Raw genomic sequence first — 23,462 nt, 5'->3', positions numbered from 1 at the left:
ATTATGTGTTGTAGAGACTATTATTTTCCCTAGAAGTTTCGTTTGTTTGTTCTAGCAGGCAGTCAGCTAGCTGAGTCAAACTCTCGTCTGCAGTGGTGCCGTCTGGGGTGCGCCACAGCTGACATCTCTCGGTTATTCCGTCTGTGGCTGAGTCTGCTCTGCGTGTGTCTATATCAGGGGTTAGCCAGAGATTTGAACAGAAGCCATTTTCAGAGTTCGAGGCACCCCCTCTGTATCTCTCCACTTTCCAGAATGTCCCCTTTGCTTCCCAGCTGCGACAGTGAACCCAAACTCTCCTCTGGTCCTTCAAGCCTGTAAGGCTGAAAATTTCTCTCCTACTTTTAGTTAAACAATGTGGTGTTGATTAGGAGCTGCACTCCAAAAAAAAAAAAAAAATCACCCAGTGCCCTTCAACCTTGTAAGTTCCATTCCCCTGCAGTTCAACGCATACTTTGGTTACTCACCAGTGCCCTTAGATTATTGTTTTTGCTATTCTTCCCAGATTTTATAGCTGTTATCTGCCAAAGAGGTGGTCTAATAGAAGCTATTTTGTTATCATCAGAAGTGGAAACTATCATTTTAAGTAGGTAATCTTAGATTATATCAACGTACGTATGTGGTCCCAGAACAGGGATGTGTTTTTCTGTTGACTTCTGCACTGACCAGGTAGGTCCCGTCAGAAGGTTTTACTCCTGGGCACCACGTTCTAAGGAAAACCTTGATCACTGCCAGGGATAGAGAAAAGCATTTTAGAAACAGTTTAAGGATAAAGGAATATTTTGTCTAGACAGAGAAGACTTAGGGAAAACATGAAACTGCCTTCACATATTTGAATGGTTATCACAAGAATGGAAAAATGGATTTTTTTCTGTATTAATACAGACAGTAGAAATAAGGCAAAGGGGTAGAATTTATAGGAAGAAGATTTCAAGTGAACATAAGGGGAAGCAAGTTAACATTAGAAGGATTCAATAATGTGATGATTGATCACACCACACCGAACTCCCATCCCTGGAAGCATCCGAAGAGAATCCAAGTGACCATATGTCAGAAGTATCGTAGAGAATACTTATGCACCGATTAAGACAGATGCATGGGCCTCACGATCTTTAAGCATCTATGATTCGCTGATGAAGCACAACTAATGCACTTTGTACATATAAAATTTCTCAAGATCATAGCATATATCTAACTTCGAGAATAATTTGTGTGTGTGTGTGTGTGTGTGTGTGTGTGTGTTTATTCAGCTTGCCCCATAGTTACTGAAATTGAGATGAAAATTATAGCACATACCAACTACAGAAAATTGTTCCATTTTCCCTACCAAATTTGCAGGATGAAGAAGGCAAGGCTTGGCCAGTAGTAACCATTTTGTTGATGGTCGTGTCTTTGGGATAAGCATGCCACGCTCTCCGTTAGGGGGACGTTTCCAAGAACCAAGTGCACAGAAACCATATCATTTATGTTGAATTGGAATTTGATACAAATTAGTTATTTCCTGAACCAATCTCAGAGGAAGTTTAGATCCGTAAAGACACAGATCCTCACCAGAGATGATCGCGTGGACACCCAAGCACAACAGCCCTCCAGGCTAGAGTCTGTTTGACGTCCTCTTTGCTCTCAGAAGAGCTTTATGTTGCGTCAGAATGGACAGGGCTCCTCAAAATCCGTATGACTTGCGGGAGGAGTGAAATTTCTCTTCAGAGTAAGATAAGTACGTTTGGACTGTTCAAATCCACATCCTTCTAATCTACTTGCTCTAAAGCCAGTAAGAGCTGATGACGGTTGCAACACTGAAAAGACAATTTGAAGGATGTGTTCCTCATTGCTCTTTGAGCCTAAAGTCCTCCTTGCATTCTTCTTTGCCTTGTCAAATGTGCTCGTCCTCAAAACTTTCCAGCAAAGACTTCCTTTCTCCTCTCCCCGATGCAGTCAGCATTTGCAGAGTCTCGTCCCCACAAAACCTAAACACACCTGTATCACAGCGTTTTATAATAACACTAACAATGGCTAATTTTGTGGGGTGCTCGCTCTGAGCCAGAAACTATGCTAAGGTGATTAGGGGCGTTATTTTATTTATTATTCACAAAAGTCCCAAGAGCTAGGTAATATCTTCCCCATTTTACTGATGCGAACGCACAGTCAGAGGGTAAGTGCCTTTTCCAAGGCTATCCCGTTCGCGAGGCGCAGCACGAGCTCTCAGGTGCGCCTAACGCCGGCCAGCACTCCTGCAGAAGCCTCGCTTGTCTGCCTGTCCTCCGCCCTGTGAGCTACAGAAGACAAGAGAAATGTCTTTTTCTCTTTGTAACCTCAGTGCCTGGCCGTCATGGCTGGCGGAGTGGTGCTTCAGCATTTGCCAAAGGAATAAATGAAAGGATGAAGGAATGGTGTGTAGTGTGCTCAGAAGAAGAAATTATAACATTTCCAGGGATGGAGAGGGCAGAAAAAAATTCACGTGGAAGATACTTGATCCAGGTCTTAAAGAATGGGCAGGAATTTTCTCAGCAAAACAGAAAGCACATTTTCCCTTGACATGCTTTTTTTGGTTTTGTTTATTTGCTACCCAAGTATAAATTTAAATTGTTTTTCACTGGAGAAGTTAATTCTCAAGTTGTGTGCCTGTAAGCAAAGAGAGCTCGGAATGCTCGTGTTTTTATTAATAGTATAAGTGTGACATTGTGCTTGTGATTATCCCTTGCTTTGGCTGGTTATTAGTTCTTCTTAGTACAACTGTATTTTTGTATTTGTGAGGGCAGAGCAAGAAAAGCCCAGGAAACAACCATTAAAGACGTAACCTTCCGTAGGGGTCGCTGAACAAGGCTTCCAGATACAAGAGAAGGAAGGACCTTCAGGCACCGGCCCAAAAAGATAATCAACATCAGACAGACTTTCGAAGAGGCCCTAAGCAAAGGGAGGGGAAAACATGCAAAGGAAAAACAAGTGGGGCCAGAAGAAAAGGATGATTTAGGAAAGTGCTAGAAGTTCACAGCAAAAAGAGCCCTACAGAAGCCACAGGCGCGTAGAGGACAGGGATGGAGATTTCTGCATTTGCCCTAAAAGTGACACTAAAAAACCAAAGTTTATCATTTTTTACAAATCTAGTTGTCAGACAATCCTTAGGAAAACTTTTCCATATGTTCTCCCCTCTACGAACTCAGTTCGTGCTGTCCGCTCCCACCTCCTCATTGCCGGACCATCGTCCCTGTGAGCCACCTTCGTCTGCGATAACCGCTCCCCGGGGCATCCGCTGACATCCTGGGCTTCCAGGCGGGAAACCCAGGGTTCTGTCCTTCCACGCGTCCCGTGACGGTGCAGAGAGCTGCCGGAGTCGGCGCCTTCTGCAATCCCTGCGACTGAAAGAAGGAAGCGTCTTCTCAGATCAGCCGTTCCAGCCACACGCCTGTTTCTTCCATACGTCTGGCATCGGGTAGGGCGCGGGGAGAGAGGAGGGCAGGGAATCGGTGAATTATAGCATATAATCCCCGTGACAGTAATTTCAAGGAAACTGTAATCAAGTTGTAGAGACAAGCTGCCAAAACACGCTGAGCATAATCCCTAATTTATGTTACTGAGTGAAAAACAGTATAAATTCACAGAAGTCTGATCACCATGAGCTATTGTAAGAGGGAGAGGTTTCATGGAGGGTATGGGAATTAAACTAGGCCCTGAAATACGAGAACGATTATTTATAGGACAGAGTATGGGAGAGCATTCAAGAGAGAGAAAACGTCACAAGACATGAGAGTGGGAAACGAGTTTAGATGGGATGAAAATCAGAGAGTAGATGAGGCCTGTCTGGTCTCTGACTGGAAGAGGCCAAGAATGCCGTGAAATAATGGGATGTAAAAGCGGGTCAATTAAGGGAAAGTCTAGATTACGGATGAAGTCGCCCAAGCTTCTGTGAAGGCAGAGAAGGAGGGATCATGTCGTAATTCTGTGATATAGGTCTGTGCCGTGTCTTCTTCTAACCTGCTTCCTACAGGTCGTGGTTCTGTGCGGCTTCCACTAACTTTCTGACTAGAAGGGACCTGACTTTGTCTGGGCTGCTATAACAAAATACCATGCACTGGTTAGACAGAAATTTATCCTCCACGGGTCTGAGGGCTGGGAAGTTCAAGATCAAGGAAGTTGGGCAGGGTGGCTCATGGGCTCATGCCCGTAGTCCCAGCTACTCAGGAGGCTGAGGCAGGAGGATCACTTGAGGCCAGGAGTTTGGGACCAACCTGGGCATCATAGCAAGACCCTGTCTCTAAAAAAAAAAAAATCAAGATGCTTGCAGATTTGGTGTCTGGCGAGCGCCCGTCTCCTGGTTCATAGATGGTGTCATCTCTCTGTGTCCTCACATGACGGAAGGAGCAAGACAGTTCTCTGGGGCCTCTTTTTTATTTTAATTTACTCATTTATTTTTTTAATGCAGGATATTATGGGGGTGCAAACAATTTGGTTACATGCAATGCATTTGCCTCACCCAAGCCCGGGCTACAAACCTGCCCTTCCGCCGGACAGTGTGCTCTGCTTCTGTTAGTTGTGGGTTTACCCCCCACCCCACCCTGACCGGCACCCAGGGAGCATTACTTCCACGTGAGCACCTCAGCGTTGATCCGTTAGTACCACTTTGATGGTGAGCACAGCTGGGGCCTCTTTTACAAGGTCACTAATCTTACGGTCCTGAGGGCAATCACCTTGCGAAGGCCCCGTCTCCTAACACCATCACGTTGGTGATAGCAGGCTCCAAGGTGTAGGTTTGGGTGGGGGGGACAGATACTCAGTCTGTAGCAGGACCTCACGCCAAAGTGGTAGCATCTTTCTTTCATGATAGTGTTAATATCAATAAAAAGTCCCCAATGATATACTTGTTCCCTCATTTTGGAACTCAAATCAATACAAACCAGTGCAAAAATTCCAGAATTTTTTTATAATGCTGTACAGACGGAGTTTTTCTTGAGCAGATTTTTTTTTTTGGAGGTTGGTTTTTTTAACTAGCTTGTTAAATGCATATATTCTTTAGCCCAATTTTTGATTTCTGCTAATTAAAAGTTTTCTCTAGGCATAGTTTTGTTACTAAGCCTTGCTTTAAGCCCTTTTTTTTTAAAAAAAAAAAAACCTCATTTGAATCTTTCTAAAGTTCTTAATTGAGGATTTTAATTGAGGATTTTCAGGCCTATGATGCTCTCCTGTTTCTCTCAAAGGACCAGAGAGTGTTTTGGTCTGGGGAGGTTCGGATGTGATGAGATTAAGTTTCCTTAAAAACTGAGCAAACTCCCTGATCAGCATGACTTAAAAAAAGACAAAAAGTCTCTGGGGCAGCAGACTGATGTTATTCATCATCTTAAAGTACATAAAATTAAGAAACTACACTTACTCACTTCAGAAAATGTCCCAATTGTGAAAATCAATACAAAATGTGCCTTATACTGGCGCGGAGGCTCACGCCTGTAATCCCAGCACTCTGGGAGGCCGAGGCAGGAGGATCGTTTGAGCTCAGAAGTTCGAGACCAGCCTGAGCAAGAGTGAGACCCCCGTCTCTACTAAAAATAGAAAAAATTAGCTGGGCGTAGTAGGGAGGTGGGTGAGGCAGGAGGATTGCTCAAGCCCAGGAGTTGGAGGTTGCTGTGAGCCAGGCTGACGCCACAGCACTCTAGCCCTGGCAACAGAGTTAAGACTGTCTCAAAAAAAAAAAAAAAAGTCCCTTATCCTGCGCAGGGGTTGGTGTGAACATTTCTGTGATTAGTGCAATCTACTTTCAGAGCTAAGGAAGCCAGAGGATCACGAAAGCAGACCCTTAACTGCCTGAGGGGGTCGACAGCCCAGGGCACGAGGAACCCTGCGTCAGATGACCCGGACACTCAGGGTCCCCCTTTCTGCCAAGAGTTGCACCTTCTCTGGTACCAGGCCACGCTGGTGACAAGCGCTCAACACACAATACCTCATTTAGTCCTAGCTGTCAGGAGGACTCTTATTTCCCCTTCATAGATGCAAAAACTAAGGTCCAAAGAACTTAAGTGATTTCCTCAGAATCACACAGATCATCTAACATCACATCCTCATTTTATTTTCCAGCATCTAATCCTGGGTTTCTGTTTCCCAGTCAGTGAAACACAACACTTTGGAGATTGTTTTAAAGCAGACTGTCCTTCCTACCAGAAAATTCTAGAAATGTTAACAGTTTGTAAAATGAGTATTTTAAAATAGATGCTGTTAACATACAATTAACAGAAGCACAAGTTTTTCAGGAGATCAACTGTGTCCAGGTAACTCTGAAATTTTTTGAAGAACAATTCCAGGGGGTGAATGAACGCTGTAAGTGGGAAATAGATTATAAAATTTGCTCTACGGCCCTAATGGGATCCAGCATCTATTCATTTTTACCATTAAGTCTCATGAAGGCTAAAGATAATCACAGCTGGCAGTATGTAAATTATCCTAATTTGCAGCTTCTTGAGGTTAAAAGTTGTGTGTGTTTGGCTGGTATAACTGTGTTGCCACTTAATCACCAATATAAAGGCTCTCAAATTATAGAAACCAACACAAGCATCTCAACTGAAAGATTTATTTGCAGAACCCTAAGTAATGACATTGAGTAATGACCTTGTGTGGGGAGCTGAAGAGGTAGCTACGTGCATCATTTGTCTTCCGCCTGGAAACAGGAATGGGGTGTTTCACGGGATTCCTTCCCCCCGTGGCTGGGTAGGACAGGGAGAAAATGTGCACCTTTGTAAAGAGACACTCTGCGGTGGGGAGAGCCGGGGTTGGAGCGTGAGAACCATGCAGGCTGTGCGTATGTGCACAAGGAAACACATTTAGGTAGTTACCTCTTCAAATTAAATATTCTGTAAGAGAAGAGTAGGCTACATCCTGTGTTAACTCACATGGCTAGAGAGGGGTGTGAACAACAAGGCCACCATCCTTCGTTCGATTTCCTCTTAAAGATTTGTTAACTGATTTACTTATTCTGGCGATCACAGAATGCAATCTTAATCACCAGCTTCCAGTACGTTCTCTTGGTTAAAAGTCTAGAGCCTTCCCCTCTACCTGGCAAACGTAACAAGTTGCACCTGGATAGATCAGGCCCTGCTCATCATTTATATCCAGGAGGGCTGCGTTTGTTTTACAAGGCAGCTAATTTATCAGTTCAGTTCAAAAAACTTGAGCGCCTGCAAAGCGTCGTGAGCTCCGAAGTTGGAGGAACAAAGAGGAAAAGACGGTAAGTTGTTTGAATATAACTTTTCAAATATAGAAACGTATGAGTCTTGAAATCCTACTTTAAAAGCGTAACATGCCATGAATTGTAGGAGTCCGTGGCAGAGAACGTGCCAATTAGAATTTTTGCATCATAACTTTAAAAGTATGTTTTTATCAATAGTTTGACTTTCCACATTTTATACGCATGTAACGCTGTCTTCCTTGACTTCATACAGAGTAACGCAAGACCCCTTTTCGCACCAGACCTTTCACAGGCAGTGATGTGCCTTTGCAGTGAAACCTTTTCATTTTAAGGATTACTGTGTCACCATCCTCATCATCTGGCATTTATTGAATTTAAGCACTATAAATAATATTTAACCGTATATATAAAGAAATATGTGTGTATGTTTTCACATAAATTACTTTCAGGCCATCTTTTTTTTTTTTACATTACATCTATAAGAAAATATGAGCTCCTATGTAATGGTTTTGAAACTTAATGTCTCAAAAGGGGTATAAAAAACAACTCTACAGTTCTCATGTACTCAGGGAAACCTTAAATCCTCTTGGCAATGGGTGAAATGTTCCCCTTTGTCCTGAGTACATTATGGGAACTGATGTGTTTTGGGGAACAGCTACAAATGCTATGGCGTTCAAAAGGATTAGCTACCTTTACTGGAAAATTAGAAAATGGAAGTACGATTTTTAATTATGTATAAATTTCAAACTTCTCATCAAAGTCAGATTGTGCTGACGTTAGTCAAACCTAATCTAGGCATTGATTCAAGAACCTGCTGATGGAGTAAGAAATACATGCAAACTTGTTAACGAGAAGTACAATTATCTACATCTCAGCAAATAATGCCAGAATGTCGTGTTATTAATATGTGCTGAGCTCAGGCAGCCTGTAGCCAATGAAGATCTCTTTCCTTTCTTAATATTTACAGTTGGAAGCAGTACATGGCTGCAACGTAAGTGCTGCACCTAACAAGGGAGTTGTTGGCTTGCTACTTTGTTGTTTGACACTGCAAAGCACTGAAACAGTTACCTCCTTAATCGTCGCCTGGTAATATCGTGTTAGAACTGGAGGGTAGCACATGGCTGCTTTGTACAAGCCACAACCCTGGAGATTTTCTGCATTGTTTAGTTGTTTTATTTCTTGATAGACATGCTGGGGTGTTAAAAGCATAGGACTGAAATTTGTGTGTTATGGGTCCTTTTCTTTGTTCTCCTGCTGAAATTTCCAAGGGCTGTGCAGACGCTGTTGGCAGAGACAGCTACTCCCCAGACACCTGTGCGCGAGGCACCTTCCTAGAACTCAGACAAACCCCTTCCACCCATCAGCCTACTTTATCGAAGCTTCTTCCCCTATGTAAAGCTCTAAAAAATTAAACATCAATAAGCAGGGACGCGTGACTGGTTATATAAGCTCTGTCCATAGTAAGACACTTGAAATATAAAATAACACTATTACTCTTCTTTAGGTGTAAATATGCCAACTAAGGGTAACGCAGTTGACATTACTGGGGAGATTATAGGTTACATCTGTTAACGTATCTGCTGTATCTACGGCTGCAGCTGTGTGCAATTGAACAAGCCCTGACAATTTGGACTCTGAGCCTGCTGCTTGCTAGCGGTGTGACTTTGGACAAATTGCTTAAATTGTTTTTTAATAATTGCAATACTCTCTATATCATTAGATTGTTGTGAAAATTAAAATGAGATGGCACGTAAATGCCAGGAAAGTATTACATCCTCATCTTGTAATTACTCCTCCCTGTGTTCCGCGTTTTAGTTCCAACGTATTTTACAGGTGATCCCATTGTAGAAAATGAACTAGGTATCAGAAAGATTAATTGCCTGGCTAGAATGCACAAATAATCAAAGATCTAGTTATCATCCTTGCAGTAGAAATAATATATTTATTCTGGGTTCTTGAAACTAGCGAAAGAGCCCTAAATCATTAGTAGCAAACAAAGTTTCCGAAAAGAGAACAATGAAGTCCTTTGATAGAAGACCAACTTCTAAGAACCACTTAAGAATAAAAACGCCCTTTGATAGCAAGGCGATTTCTCCCCAGGTCTGCCTCACAAAGAGGCGTATTTGGACTGAGTCTGGGCTGTGTTGCGCCTCCTTTTCTCTTGTCAAAGTTGTGGCTCCTCGTGTTGCTAAATCACAGCAGATGGCTGCTTTTTACACCCGGCGCTGTCGGTGGAATGTAAATGCGTCCCGCACAACACAGAAAGTACTGAGGCTGTGTGTTTAATCTGTGCCGGGCAAGCAGGATGACCCTGAAAGAACATGAGCACCGAGCACGTTTACAGAATTGGCTTCCATCCCCGTAAACAGGGTTGGGGAGGATTTTTCAAGCTTGGTGACTAATCGTGGTTTTCTTCCTGAGGACACACAATCTAAATGGTGTTGAATAGAAAAGTTAAAGACCCCAGGGAAATATTTTTTTTTTAAAAAAAAGGGGCAGAGGGAGTGTTATTCTGAGGTATGGGAAGAAGAAGAGCGAGCCGCGCTGCCCCACACATTGCAGAGGCTTGGTTTAGAGTGTGAATCTCGGTTCTAAGCCTCCTTGGGAGTTGAGAAAATAAGACATCCCTATGTTTCAGATTATTTAAGTTAGCAAGGGGAATATTCTTTTAGCAGTTACTTCAACATTCAGAAAAAAGGATGTAAACAATTCACATGTCAATATGACACAGAATATGAGACAAGGATTATTCAGGAAAAAAACCCTTTTATATTTTATATTAAAACCCTTATGTTAATAGCAAATTATAGAAATATAATCAAGCGCTTTAGCTGGGCTATCTCATTTCTTCTCAAATAGGTCTTTGAGCTGGGAGGGAAGCAGAGAATCTGATCTTCATTTTATGAAAACGGCCACTAAAAATTAATCGGTGGCAAAAAAAAAAAAAAAGGAGTCTATGTAATTTGTCCTTTGAGCATAGGAAAGGAAAAGAGGTCGTGGAGCTTCGACTTCTCACACTTTCCTGGGCAAAGATCTCCTAATCTATTATTTCAAAAGAAGATATTGATGTTGTAAATATCATAATTACTGTGTGTCCTGTATGTCACACAGAATTAGAGTTTCAAAAGTACAAGATAACCATTTCAGCTATATCATCTGATCTAATTTTATAATAGGGTATTAAATTCTGTGCTAAATCTGTACATAGAAATAGAGCAATTTTAGTTCACTATTTTTAAACTAACAGGAAAATGCTGTTAGACTTTTTGTTGCTTCCAAGAAGGAATGCTTTAGATTCTTCAATACTAACGTAAACATAGTGCTTTTGGGCATTTAGGTGCACTGTTTAGTAAAGTCAAACATAAAGTTTTGTTTTTGTTTTTTTTTAATCCTGCTAACTTTAAAACCTACAGACTTTTAGTAAATGGCTTCTGAAAGCCTGAGTTCTGAAAAGCTCCTCAGTTTTACGACTAAATACTATTTCAACAAAGCCTCCCAGTGTGGAAGTTTCCGTGGAAGTTTGCTGCGTGTCGGACCGCTTGGTGTTTTAAGTTGCTGCAAGCTCACAGATGTTTGCAATGTTCACCTGGGATCCGACCAGCCTCTCAGCCCCATGGATCCTTCTCGGTTCAGACTGAGTCTCAAGCTATTTTGAAGAGAGAAGGCTGAGCCGTGAAAGGCTTCCCATCAAAGCGCTATATGTCTTTTATCCTCCTCTAGGCAGAGTCTGAACTCAAAGTGTGATAATTTGATGTAAACTGACAGCAACAATAGAAATGGTTACTTCTGAGATTATTTAAGAGAAGGTGCAGGGTGTAGACATTCATCAGTGAAACACTAAAAGAGTTTTCATTTCTATGTTTGCTTTTAAAAATAAGAATAGAGTAAATGGCACCATAGATTATATAAACAAGGACTTCCATGACAGGCCGTCAAAGGTAAAGTGATATATTTTACGTGGGTGACTTAACGCCACACTTTGTCACCTACACGAGGGGAAGCCAGTTGGAGTCTGGTCAGTAAAATGCGCCCCCCAGAGCTGGGCCTGCGCAGGGCCTGGTGACTCGGCACCACTTCCGCTGGGACGCGGCAGGAGCTGGCACTGCCACCATCCAGGTGTGTCTGACACTGGAGCCGATTTGACGCCTAGACGCGCAGGTACGTCAGAAGCGCCGACGCGGTTGGCTCTGCTCTGTGCAGCTCAGGCTCTGGTAATTCAGCGCAGGTCCGAGGTGTGAGTGGGGCTAGTGATCCAAAAGCCGATTTACTGCGGACTCACAACTGCTGAAAATTAAACTACATGAGCTGCAGGTCAGGGTCACAAGGGTATCTCATTATAGGAGGCTATTTTTTTTCCCAGGGGCTGGAATCTTTGCTGAATTACTGAGGCACTTATTTGAATGTAGACTTGGACCAAATAATTTTCTGATAAGTTGGCCATAAATCCTCAGTGAAATGAGCTTGGTGTTCTCAGCATATCTGTTGGCTTTTTGATCATTTTTACGGCTTTCCTTTTGCTGGTCGAATTATCCTTATGTGCTCCCAAGGTTCCCCTGACGTGGATTAAGCTGACACAAACCAATAGACCTTCATTACTTTGGCAACTGGTTTTGATTTGGGGGCAATAAATATGATGACCCAGACTGGATCCCCTTCGCTGAAGGGATATGTGATAAGCCACAAGGATGTCAGAGATTCGGCACCTTTTTTTCTACATAATGTGAGAATGAATTAATAGCAGCTTCCAGCCAGCCGAAGAAAGTTGGGACGAGGAAAGAAACCTGAGTGAGCAAAGAGCCACGGGGCGGCTTTCAGGTTAAGAATGGTGGCGCCAGCAGATCACAGGAAAGTTCATGGCCGCCGTGTGCTGACTCTGTGTGAGGCGCTGGTGGGATCAGAACCGGGTAGGTGGGGAACTAACGTGTGAAACGAGCCACATCTTAGCGTCTAAGAGGAGAGACGAGAGCGTCAGAGGGGTTTACGTGCAATGAAAATGAGCAGAGAGGAATTGGCAAGGTCTGGACTAGCCAGGGGAGGGATCATGGGAGAAGCAGGATCTGCAAATTTGGGGGTTGGAGGAACTGTTTCCAATATAAAAGTTATTTTTCCATGCTTTTTTTTTTTTTTGTAAAAAATACAAGCCTAAAGAGAATCAGAAAAAAAGGTAAAATGAGCACATGTATATCCTTCACCCAGATTCACCACCTTTTAACAACATTTTGCTACCTTTATAACTATTTATATACATGGGGGGTTGTTTTTTGTTTTTTGCTGAATCCTTAGAAAGTAGGTTGCAGACATGGTAACAAGTTACCGTTAAATATTTCAGCAGGTTTCTCCTAACAAAGAGGTCTTCCTTCTACAACCACCACGCTGGTTTTACATTCAGGAAATGTAACATCCCGGGTCCTGTCCATATTCAGATTCCTCTACTTGTCCTAATAATGTCCTTTATAGATTATTTTTTTAATCCAGGATACAATCAACTGAATCTAGTTGTCAGTTGTCCTGCCTTTTTAATATGTTGTTTAACCTCAAACAGTCTCCTGCCTTTTTAATTTGTTTGCCACTGACTATCCTCTTGCTTTTGAATTTATGTATAAAATCAATTGGCATAGTTATCGATCGCCTTCCAAAATCTATACAGTACGGCAGAGACGGGATGTGAACAAACTCAAACCCTTGTCTGCACGACAGAACGCAGGCTAGCAGAGGACTCTGGGCACATGCATAGGGAGGGGACTAAATGAAGTTACTGTGTTCTGAGTAACCGGAATAGGTCACACGGGCCAGGAAAGAACCGTCGGTGAAGACACGTGACGTTGCTCGTGCAACTCCGGCCCTCTGCTTCCCCGAGGGAGGGGAAATCTGAAGGGCAGCAGCTAAAGGTTTTCGTGCCCAGGGTGGGTAAACACCTTCCTGGCAAATGAGCTTCCACTCCCACCCTACGTCTCAATTTGTGACCGTCCACAGGACTTACCTGCTGCAGAGCTTCCGTGGCCCGCGGGGAATGTCCCGGCACGCCAGGAGAGCTGCTTGTCTTCCTCGTGGTGTCTCCTCCTAAAACGCCTTTCTTTCCCTCGTTCCCCCAGCGGCTTCCTCTGAGAAACGTAAGGGCTGCCACGAGGCCCACCTTCCTCTCTCCATGTCTTTGCTTCAACATAACACTGCTAAATAGTGAATTGTTTTTTAAAAAAAGTCAATGACTATGACTTTTAATGTGTATCTCCAGGACCTAATATGCTGAGTTGTTGAAGGCATTCCGTGGAAATCTATTGAGTGAATGAATTTCACCACCAATAAGCTTTCTGGGCTGTACTGAACTCTTGACTATAAAGCATTTAATAATGCGTTAAACGGAGCAATGAGCGTTGATCAGCCACTTTGTGCAAAGCAGTGCATTTTGTATTATTGGAAAGTTCCGGAGTGAACATATACTCCTTCCTTGCAGTCATGAGGGGAGGGGTAGAATCTGGCTCAATTCACCGTGAGCCGTAGCAAGACGTCCACGGCGCACTCCACACAGCGCAGGCCCAGCTACGGCTCCTGCCAAACGCCGCTGGTGCCGGATGTACAGGAGACACGGAGGGTGGAGTCGCATGGGCTTCCCGGGGGCGGTTTTGCAAAGTGCAGAGAAGTCTGGAAGTGCTCTAAAAAGAAGAGACGATTGAGCAAATGGCACGTTTCAGGAGGCAAAAGTGCTTGGTGGGGACTGACGACTCCTGTGTGACCAGTGGCAGGTGAGGAGACCTGCGTTGCTGGAAACCAGGTGCAGCTGGCGAGGACCCTCACGAGGACCTGGGGACTTGTCAATAAAGGGCACTGACCTAAACGTTGGCAATCTCTGTTGGACGGGGTTAGGCTTGATACCGCTGTCTTCCGTGGGCTTCCAAGTCAGATAAGTAAGGTCTTTATTTTTTCCGTAGGGCTGGGCGGAGGATGCAGACTGGGGGGAGCAGAGTGGCTGGAGGGTAGTTTAAGGGCCCAGGGGAAAGCTCTGACGGAGACCAGGGCGGGGACCGTGGGCCGCAGGAGGGCGCGATCCGAGCGGGACGGCAGGCGATGCAGGGCCTGGGCATCGAGTAGCGCGGGGTGGAGGAGTCCGGATCGAACCCCATCAGCAGCCCACAGTGCTGCAGAGCTCGCACCCTCGGCCGGTCGTTGGCAACCACTGTTTCTAACGTAAAACAAAGGAAGAGGAGACAAAGACAGAGCAAGCACGAGCGTCCACCCAGCTTTTCTGAGACAAAAACAGGCCAAGATCACGTCCAGCCGCTCACCTAACAGAGACAGAGTAATGCACGTGTGGGAAATGATAGCTGCCACCGCTGCTGCTTATTTTTATCTTTATCTTTTAATCCTCATCGGCAGCTCCTGGTCGTGTCACCCGATGGTGTTTCCGTCCTGGATGGGGGGGCAGGAAAAGGCAGAAACAAACAGATTGTTCGTGATTAACTTAAAAAAAAAAAAAAAGGGAACCCCGCTCAGCTGTCCTCACGCCCGCTCAGCCCCTCGGTCCTGTGGTTCCCGCCCTGCCAGGTCCGTGTTTGCCCAGAGCCCGCACCTGCCCCGCGGACGGAGCCGGAGAGCAAACCGCTCCTTCCTCTGTCAGACACACGCTGAGGTTTTTGTTAGGTAAAGATCCCGAGAGAAGTTCTGAGCTGATAAAGTTGGTAGCTTGTTCCGTGCTGCTGGACGAGCTCTCTAACTGTTAACTCTCTGCCAGGTGGCCGTGGTCACGTGTCCGCGTGCTGGAACCCGGGGACAGCCGTGCACCCTAATGGAGCTTCCACTGTCGGGGGCTGGGGGACAGGTAAACTAGGTCGATGTCCCACAGTGCTATGTGCTTGAGAGAATTAAAGCTGATTGCAATTAGAAAGGACGGTCCGGACGGACGCCCCAGGAAGGTGACAGAGAATAGTAGCACCTACCTCGCTGGGCTATTAGGGGAAGTAAAGTGGTTTCCGTGTGTCAAACATCTGGCAAACGCCTGACACAGGGTCAGAAGACACGGTTAAGTGTTATCTTTAAACAACAATTTTGCAACAATGAAATCTAATTTGAGTTTGGGCTGCTGCATGAGACAAAGGGATAATTTTTATTCCTAAGGCCTGTGCTCCAAGGAAAACAGTATCACTTACGCCACCTGCTTACAGAGAGAAAAATATAAAAGCAGCGTCTCCAAACTTCTAGCTATATCTAGACTTCTGCCTAAAACCTGGTACCCTAAGTAGGAAAGAGGCTGTGAACTGTCAGGGCTGTCGCCCGACCCTGGCTGCTCCGGACCCAGTGCCCAGACAGGCAGGGCAGGGACGGCTCGGCCACCACTGCGTGTCCAGCGAGCGTTGTGCTCACACACAGCACGTGTTTGATGAATGCACGAATAAATGTGCCCCGTTATGACCCAGGTCACAGCTCCTCTCAAATGTGGGTACAACTGAGCTGTCCCCCTGATGGAAACTGAATTCTTTCTCACGAGACGGAACATGCCATGCTTGGGCTAATGTCTGAGAGAGTCCAATCGTTCAAACTGAAGCTAGAATTGCAAATACACGTCCTGATGTGAGATCACTTCATCTCTCTCGTTTACGTCCTAGGCGTCGGCAGGAAATTTCCGCAGTAGCTGTTCCAGCCTCTTCAGCGGGGCCGGCATGGAAACCACACGGGAGCTTCCCAGGACGATGCCTTCTGGGCTGTGGTTTCCTGCCCGTCCCAGCTCTGCGGCTCTTTCCTCCCCGGCCATCGCGAGGACCCTTCCTCAGCATAGTTACGAGAAACCGGGACCACGCAGTGAGCATTAACGGGAAGGACTTCGTCGGATTCCTCCTTTTTCCAGGAGGAACTTGCAACCGGCTCTCTGCAGTCCCGCAGCCCCGGCGGCCGGAGCTCACCGTTGCTTTGTTGCCTCGGTGCTGAGGGCTTGTCCGCGTCTGGGAGAAGCAGGGACAGGCAGTGGCAGGAGAGGATGGCACTCAGCAGGCGCTTTGGGTCCCTCCCACCCTGCGCCCTGGTGCTCAGAGGGAGACGAGACGTGGCCTCTGGTCGCTTCATTTCTTCTCGTTCTCAAGCCTTTTATTCCATAAAAGGAGCAATGGGCTGACGACCCTCCTGTGCCACTTCCCACGTCCTCTCTCTGGGCTTTCTACTGCCTTATTTCCCTCTTATAACTGTAAAGTGGACAGTGGATTTATGGCTGAGAATTGGCCGCTGGAGCAATATTAATTTTAAAAACAGTTTTGGCACATACTCAATATTACTATGGAAACGGCTGTTTCTAGCAATTCACTGATAAGACGTAGTTCGTGGACCCGGGTCTGTGCGGGAGGCTTTTCCCGTCCACCGCGCCGAGGACCTACTTGTTACTACAGTAACTCGCGAGAACTCTCTGGAGTCTTAAACGTGGAGTATTCCTTTCCCTTTAAAAAAAACAATCGGAGGATGAGCATTAAAGAGGTGTCTTTATTTTGCTTTAGATAAGCAGACGGAAAATATTCTAACTAGCATTTGGAAACAACACATTTAAAGTAATTTTTCCATTAATCACTAATTCTCATAATCGTACGTAATGGTCTTCCTCAATGACTCGTGTGACACTGAACACGGGCACAGCTAGTCTCAGAAGCTCGCGTGTTGAAGCCGGGATGTAACCTGTAACCAACCGTCACATCCAGACATTTTAACTTCCCATTTTAAGCTGTTTCCACCCATTTCTACCGAACTGACACACACACCACTGAATTCCAAGGAGGACTGGAGGTAATTCACACCACCGCAGTGTTTTCCAGGAGCCATTTTTTAACCCTAAATACGGCCACTGTTTTTGACCACAAGCATTCTTCTGCTGATTTTATAAAATTTAGCCACGGGACAAAGAAGGACCTACAGGGTGATGGTAGCAGCATCAGTTCTTGAATTTTCTCACTTGAAGTCGAAGTTTTCATGTTTCAATTCCATTCACTTGGAAATGTGAGGTACAGTTTTCCAAGAAATCCGGCAATGCTTCCTGTTTTTCCAGGGCTCCTTCTGATGTGTTTACTGTTTTCACCTTCTTCCAAATGCTGCCGTCAGCCTTAAATATTATCACAGGCAGATCCTGAGCCTGAAGACAGAGTTGTCTCATTTCTTTTTTCTCTCCAGATAAGCTAACTCATTCTGTGTTTCCAAAATCAGGTGACTTGTTCAGCAGTTGATTAATGAGGGGACAGGTGATTCCGATGGGCCCAGATTGCTCATCAGCTCGATGCTGAGTGGGGTGGGAAGCCCCTCACCATCCCCAAGTTCAGCTCTGAAAGGCGACATTTTGCAAGAGCAGGCTGTGGATGGCAGGGGTTCCGAAATCCAAGCAGGACCAAGAGAATACCCAGGGAAGGGTTACTAACGAGAGCATGAATCAAGCTCTCATTCTGTGCTTATGCACGGGGGGAGCTCTGTGTACCCTGACGGCTGCAGTTCTCAGAGCAGTTCCAAGACACGGGAATTACTGGCCCCATTTTGCAGATGGGAAAGCAACATCCGTAGGCTAAATATGCTAAACAAGGGACGAAACTGGGTTCAAACTCATTCGTCTGTTCAGCAAGTACATGCTGTTTCCAGTCTCCCCTTCAGAAGAAACAGCATGCAATTTCTTTTCTAGGATTTAAAAAATAAAAGGCACCAAGGCATGGTTCTAGCATATTCTGGCATACACCAGTCAGGGGAGAAGATTCAAAACAAGTTGTGACAGTTTCCCCTCAGAATGCCATGGCATAGCCTCGCTCCGGTCCTGTATAGCCAGACCCGATTGATGTTGCAGAATGTTGGGGAAAAACGAGACACCTATTTGTTCTGCAGATATAGAGTTCAAAGTAATCACAGTTTAAATTGATCGTATATAAAATAAGCATTTAAAAATGATGCGAACGTAAGTGACTACAGATTACATCACATCATTTTTTAGCAAAATAATTGCACATGGTATTTGCAATTAATCTGGGGGATATCTTCTCAGGAAAGGGTTATTCCAAAGCACAGTGTTAGAGGCACAACCAACAGGTCTGCCCTTAAATCTCATCCCGCACCCGGAGGTGTCCACGTATCGCAATAGTCTCAGTTATCAAAAGATCTGTCCCAGTGCTGCATATTTTAAGCATAATTGAAGAATAGCAGAACAAAAAATCCTTTCAGCCGTGGGAATTCAAAAGCAAAGGGTCCTCGAGAGGCGATTTAAAAACCTGCTCATGCAGTTCCCACTGAAGCTTCATGACGTGCCCCGTTTGGCACATTCCGGGGAACAGTTTCATCAAAAACTCTGTACGAGGCTGGGGATTGCAGTATTAGGTGGGTAGCTTGGCTCCCTTGGCCGTACCGCAGGGTCCTGAGGGAATCCAGTTCATCTCTGATAAGTGAATAGAGTTAGGGATGATGATTGGCATATCAACAGCTACTAATGTTTTCATGTGTTGAGGACTTACGAGAAGCTGCGCTCTGTGTAGTTCACGTTCCTTGTGTTTCGTTCAGTCCCATCCTTTGCAGCAGACGTTGATACTCAGTTGTATAGGTGAGGAAAATGGGTCTCTGAGAGGCGAAGTCACTTGCTGGTGTCACACAGGTCACTGGCAGAGCCACGAGCCAAACCCAAGCCTCTGCCCGGACAGACCGAGCTCATGACCACCTCGTGACGCAGCCAGGAGCGGCAGAGCAGGAGCCAGAGCTTGGACTTGCTCTTGCGTTCTTCCAGGTTTCTGAGGACAGTGAAGCGACTGTAGACGGAGGGTCTCTGTCCCCCCAACTCACAAGATGCGAAACCGTCCTCCGGTTCAACCAGAACTGTGGTTCTAACAAGGACTCAGGATCTGTGCCCAGAGTCCCTCTTTGTCCCCAGTTGCAATGCAGCAGACGACAGGACCCGTGTGGGCTTAGCCTCCCCTGCGTGATCAGTCTCAGGCTGAATGGGGAGAGAAGGGCCCAGAAAAGTTCAGAAAACAGAGACAAACCGAACGATTTCTCTCCGTGTGGGTGCGGACACTCCCGGACAGACTCTTCGAGGAGAACAGGCGTTTACTTTCGAAGATGACACAATTTACTGGGCAGATTAAGATGAAATCAACATCTAAGAACAAGAGGGCGTATATCTAAAGGTCCCTAGATAATGCTAAGGGATTTTGTTGGTCAGATTCCATCTGTCCTTCTGTGTCCCAGACTTTTGACCTCAAGGCCAAGTCTATGGCTCTGTTCATGTTTCCCAGCCTAGAGTTATTTTTATTGATAAAAGACATAATTACTCGCAGAAGTGCGACCACACAGTGTGGATGGGAGCGTGTCCTCTAGCTGAGTGAACTGTCGAAGTCTGTGGAACTCTGCTTCACTCCTCACGCTCCAGTAACGAGAGGATGAAAAGTTGTCATGACCCAGAATTTCTGGTAGTAATTGGAAGTGGAGAGGGGTAGTGATTATCCCTAACTACCTAGGAGTACCATATTCCTGAATGTTTTCTAGACACCCAAAGCTAACTTTTCCCAAACCGAACTGACGCTCTTCCTACACAAACCTGTTCCCCTCCGACGTACCCAGTTCCAATTAATGACACCCAGGTCCACCTGGTCACCTAACAGGGCGTCACCTTTACCTTCCCTCTGCTCCTCCCCACCCCACACAGTCTGACACAAGTGATGCCAACTCACCTTGGAAACCTCTCAACTGTTCCTTCCCTTCCATTCTCGCTCCTTGGCTAAATTTAGACCCAGGTCATCTCTTAGCATGACTAATAAAACAAACTCCCCTCTTTCTACCTCGAGTCTCTTCCGCATCTTCACTCTCTCCCATCCCCTGCCCTGTTACTAGATCTCATCACGTTGTGCTCCTGCTTAAACATCTCTAGTGGCTCCCACTGACCACAGGACAGAGTCTGAACTAGGGTGCGGCTTTCAAGTTTCTTGACAAGATCCTTCTCCTTCAGTTTCACCTCTCACCGACTCTTAACCCTGTCCCAGTTCAAACATACACATTCATGGACAACATCTTTGGTCACACTAGATTTCTTACTGTTTCCCCAAATTCTAAAGACTTCATATCCTCTTTTTTTTTTTTTATTTTAAATTGTTTCATCCAAATGGAATTTCCTCCTTTGAATACCTGAATGTCCACTAATCCTTTAAAGAGCAAGCACATGCCTCATTCCAATCTTACTCCACCCACACCCCAGTACAGCAAATTTAGGACACACTATTGTAACACATCTTTACAGTGTACTGTGATATGTGTAGATGTGCGCGTGTCTGTCTCCTCCTCTGCTATCCCCAGACCCTGAGCTCCAGGTTCCAAAGTTTGATTTATCTTGTATTGTTATTTCTTAGCTCAGTAAATGCCCATCATGAATGGTCAGGAAGTATCTTTGAATGAATAAACAAACTAAGGAACTGCAGTTGAGCAAGGCTCATAGTGAGTAGGTCCAAGACAACATTGTAAAGACAGTACAGTATTATATTAGTTGTACAATGACTTAAACCAAGGCGCAGGGAACAAAAAACGACTAAGGATAACAGATATTAAAACTCCCGGGGATATTAAAACGAACAGAGATTTCATTTGTAAGAGCAGATTGGTTTGCTAACACGGGGACGGGTCAGAGAGGAAGCTAAATGAGAACATAAAATCGTTTGCTCCTGCTTTCACTCTGACAGAAACATTTCTTTGAAAAAAACAGCTAAAAAATTCAAATAGCGACTGCTTCCTATTTTTAATATTTCTGTGCAACTCAGTCACAGTTTCATGTTGCCCATTGCTGAACTGATAGAGTTCAAGTTTGCTAAAAAAGCGCTTTGCAAACACTTTGGAATCAACATTAAACATTAAACAAACCTGAGAGCCCAGGGACCAGCCCCTGCCAGGCTCGACCTGCAGCTTCCCATTGCCCGGTGCTTGGGTTCAGAATTAAGCTCACTCAATTCTCACATTGAATCCAAATCACGGTTATTCCTACGGAAACCGCCTTCGAGACCAGGCATCACGGTCCCTCCTCTGTCTCCGGGGGATCTTTCCCACGAGACTCAACGAATTTAATTTGCTTTCTTTCCCCAAAAAGGCTGTAAAACAACCATTTCTTTTGTCCAAAATTGAAGTATTTTGGCAAGGGAGGAAAGAGATTGTGAATGACACAGTCCTGTAGACCTAGAACGATCTTACAGATAAATGTGCAGGTTCATCTTTTGCCCGTGATGCCACACGTGTGATCTCAGGCACTCAGATGAGACACTGAGTGAACACAGGAGATATTTATTCCATGCCACATTTTTTCTGCATGTAGATCTTAGATGCCAGATGTGTGATCATTTTTACATGATCTGGGAATAAGAAAATTGGACTCTCCTTCGATACCTTGGTCTTTCTACAGCATTGAGTGGTACCAGCTGGCTCTGGTCGGTCTTCATCCCAGGGCAGTTCCATTGTCTCCAACACTTGCCTTTGCTCTGGAACTCACATCACGATCATTTCAACCCTGCAGCTGGCAGACGACTTGCTCTCAAGTGTCTTCACAGCCGTCAGCTCAGCGACCCTGGTCTTGTTATTGATCCTCCTGCTGGCCGCCGCCGCCTCCATTGTTGCCTCCAACAAAAGGGCGACTCAGGGAACCTACAGTCCGAGCCGCCAGGAAAAGGAGGGCTCCCGAGTGGAAATGTGGAGCCTGATGCCGCCGCCTGCAATGGAGAGGCTGATTTAGGAGCACCTGTCCCTTTGGGAAAAGGATCCACACACCGTGAACCTGGTGATTGTTCTTGAGCGGTTCCTGACACTCCTGGAGATGCGAATCTGGAACTGGGATGAGGTTTGAACTGTGGGAAGGATTCCTTTGACCACCGTAAAGACTTTCACCGCAGTTCAAACTGACATCGTTGTCTTATTATAACAGCCCGCAAAATGATGGCTTTGTGCCAGTAATTTCAGCCTCATAATTAGCAAAAACATCTTCCGGAGATTACTATCTCCTGGGAAAAGGTCCGGTGGCTGTCACTTAAACTCTTTCCTCTTTGCAACCTGGGAATAACTTTTTAGTTTGCACGTTAGCTGGCTGTTAGCTCACACAGAGACTGCAGGAAAAAAATAGAATACGTGTGGTCAGAGGTTTCAGTTGTATACGAGCTGTGTGCTTTGTCATTCAATCATGCATTCAGAGAAAGACGTGGAAATGAGTTGTGGTTTAAAAAATAATCCAGTGACAAAAAATAAAAATCGAAGTGTGGTGGTTCTTTTTGAGTATTTTTTTTTTTTGCATTTTGTGACATTGCATGTGACAAAAGTGACCTTTAAGAGTATTGGAAGAACCTGCTTATGAAATTGATCTTTTAACTAAATTGTCTCAAGTTGGTCACATTTAAAGTCATTATTTTTTGCAAAGGGTTGCGTAAGGTCAAAACACTTCCTAGACAGAAATCGGGACAGGAGGAAAACTCGGATCCTCTAGTCTGAAAGATCAAGCTCTTTATGCATCAGTGCCACACAGCGATGTTGTCTAAAGGCTAGAACCCCAAGGTGAAGTGTACAAACTTGAAGGAGGGCATATCTAAGACTGTGGGGTCTGGGGAGAAAATACTGGGGTTTCTGCATTTATATATTTTCCCACACAGTCTTTGGTTATATTTGATACATGTTTTGAAATGCATGTAACATGCTACTATAGTAGAATATAAATAAAATTTTAAAATATATGCATATATATTTGGGTGTATGCTCAATGACATGAATTTTTATTTATTTATTTTTTTTATTTCAGCATATTACGGGGGCACAAATGTTTAGGTTACGTACATTGCGCTTCCCCCCACCCCAGTCAGAGCTACAAGCGTGTCCATCCCCCAGATGGTGCGCACCATATCCATTAGGTGTGAATATACCCATCCCCTCCTCCCCCTCCCACCTGTCTAATGCCCAATAAATGTTATTCCTATATGTGCACTAAGGTTTTGATCAGTTAAAACCAATTTGCTGTTGAGTACATGTGCTTATTTTTCATTTTTGGGATACTTCACTTAGTAGAATGGGCTCCAGCTCTATCCAGGATAATACAAGAGGTGCTAGATCACCATTGTTTCTTATAGCTGAATAGTACTCCGTGGTATACATATACCACATTTTATTAATCCACTCATGTATTGATGGGCACTTGGGTTGTTTCCACATGTTTGCGATTGTGAATTGTGCTGCTATAAACATTCGGGTGCAGATGTCTTTCTTATACAGTATCATTTGGTCTTTTGGGTAGATGCCCAGTAATAGGATTGCTGGATCGAATGGTACTTCTACTTGTATCCACAGAGGTTGTACC

General features: G+C 44.8%; 1 protein-coding gene across 3 annotated transcripts in view; it reads left to right on the top strand.

Moving 5' to 3' along the window:
• Nucleotides 1–21,860, top strand: part of CRB1 (crumbs family member 1, photoreceptor morphogenesis associated) — a 110,050-nt gene extending 88,190 nt beyond the window's left edge. For all 3 annotated transcript variants that reach the window (XM_012650463.1, XM_012650462.1, XM_012650461.1), the window contains one exon: nt 21,645–21,860. In XM_012650463.1, the coding sequence (XP_012505917.1) occupies nt 21,645–21,860 (216 nt within the window). The remainder of the gene's footprint in view (nt 1–21,644) is intronic.
• The last annotated feature ends 1,602 nt before the right edge of the window (nt 21,861–23,462 follow it).

The sequence above is a fragment of the Propithecus coquereli genome, unplaced genomic scaffold, assembly GCF_000956105.1.
Source record: "Propithecus coquereli isolate 6110/MARCELLA unplaced genomic scaffold, Pcoq_1.0 Scaffold328, whole genome shotgun sequence".
Taxonomy (NCBI): Eukaryota; Metazoa; Chordata; class Mammalia; order Primates; family Indriidae; genus Propithecus; species Propithecus coquereli.
Note: the sequence above shows the minus strand (reverse complement) of the source record. Positions and strands in the feature narration are given on the sequence as shown.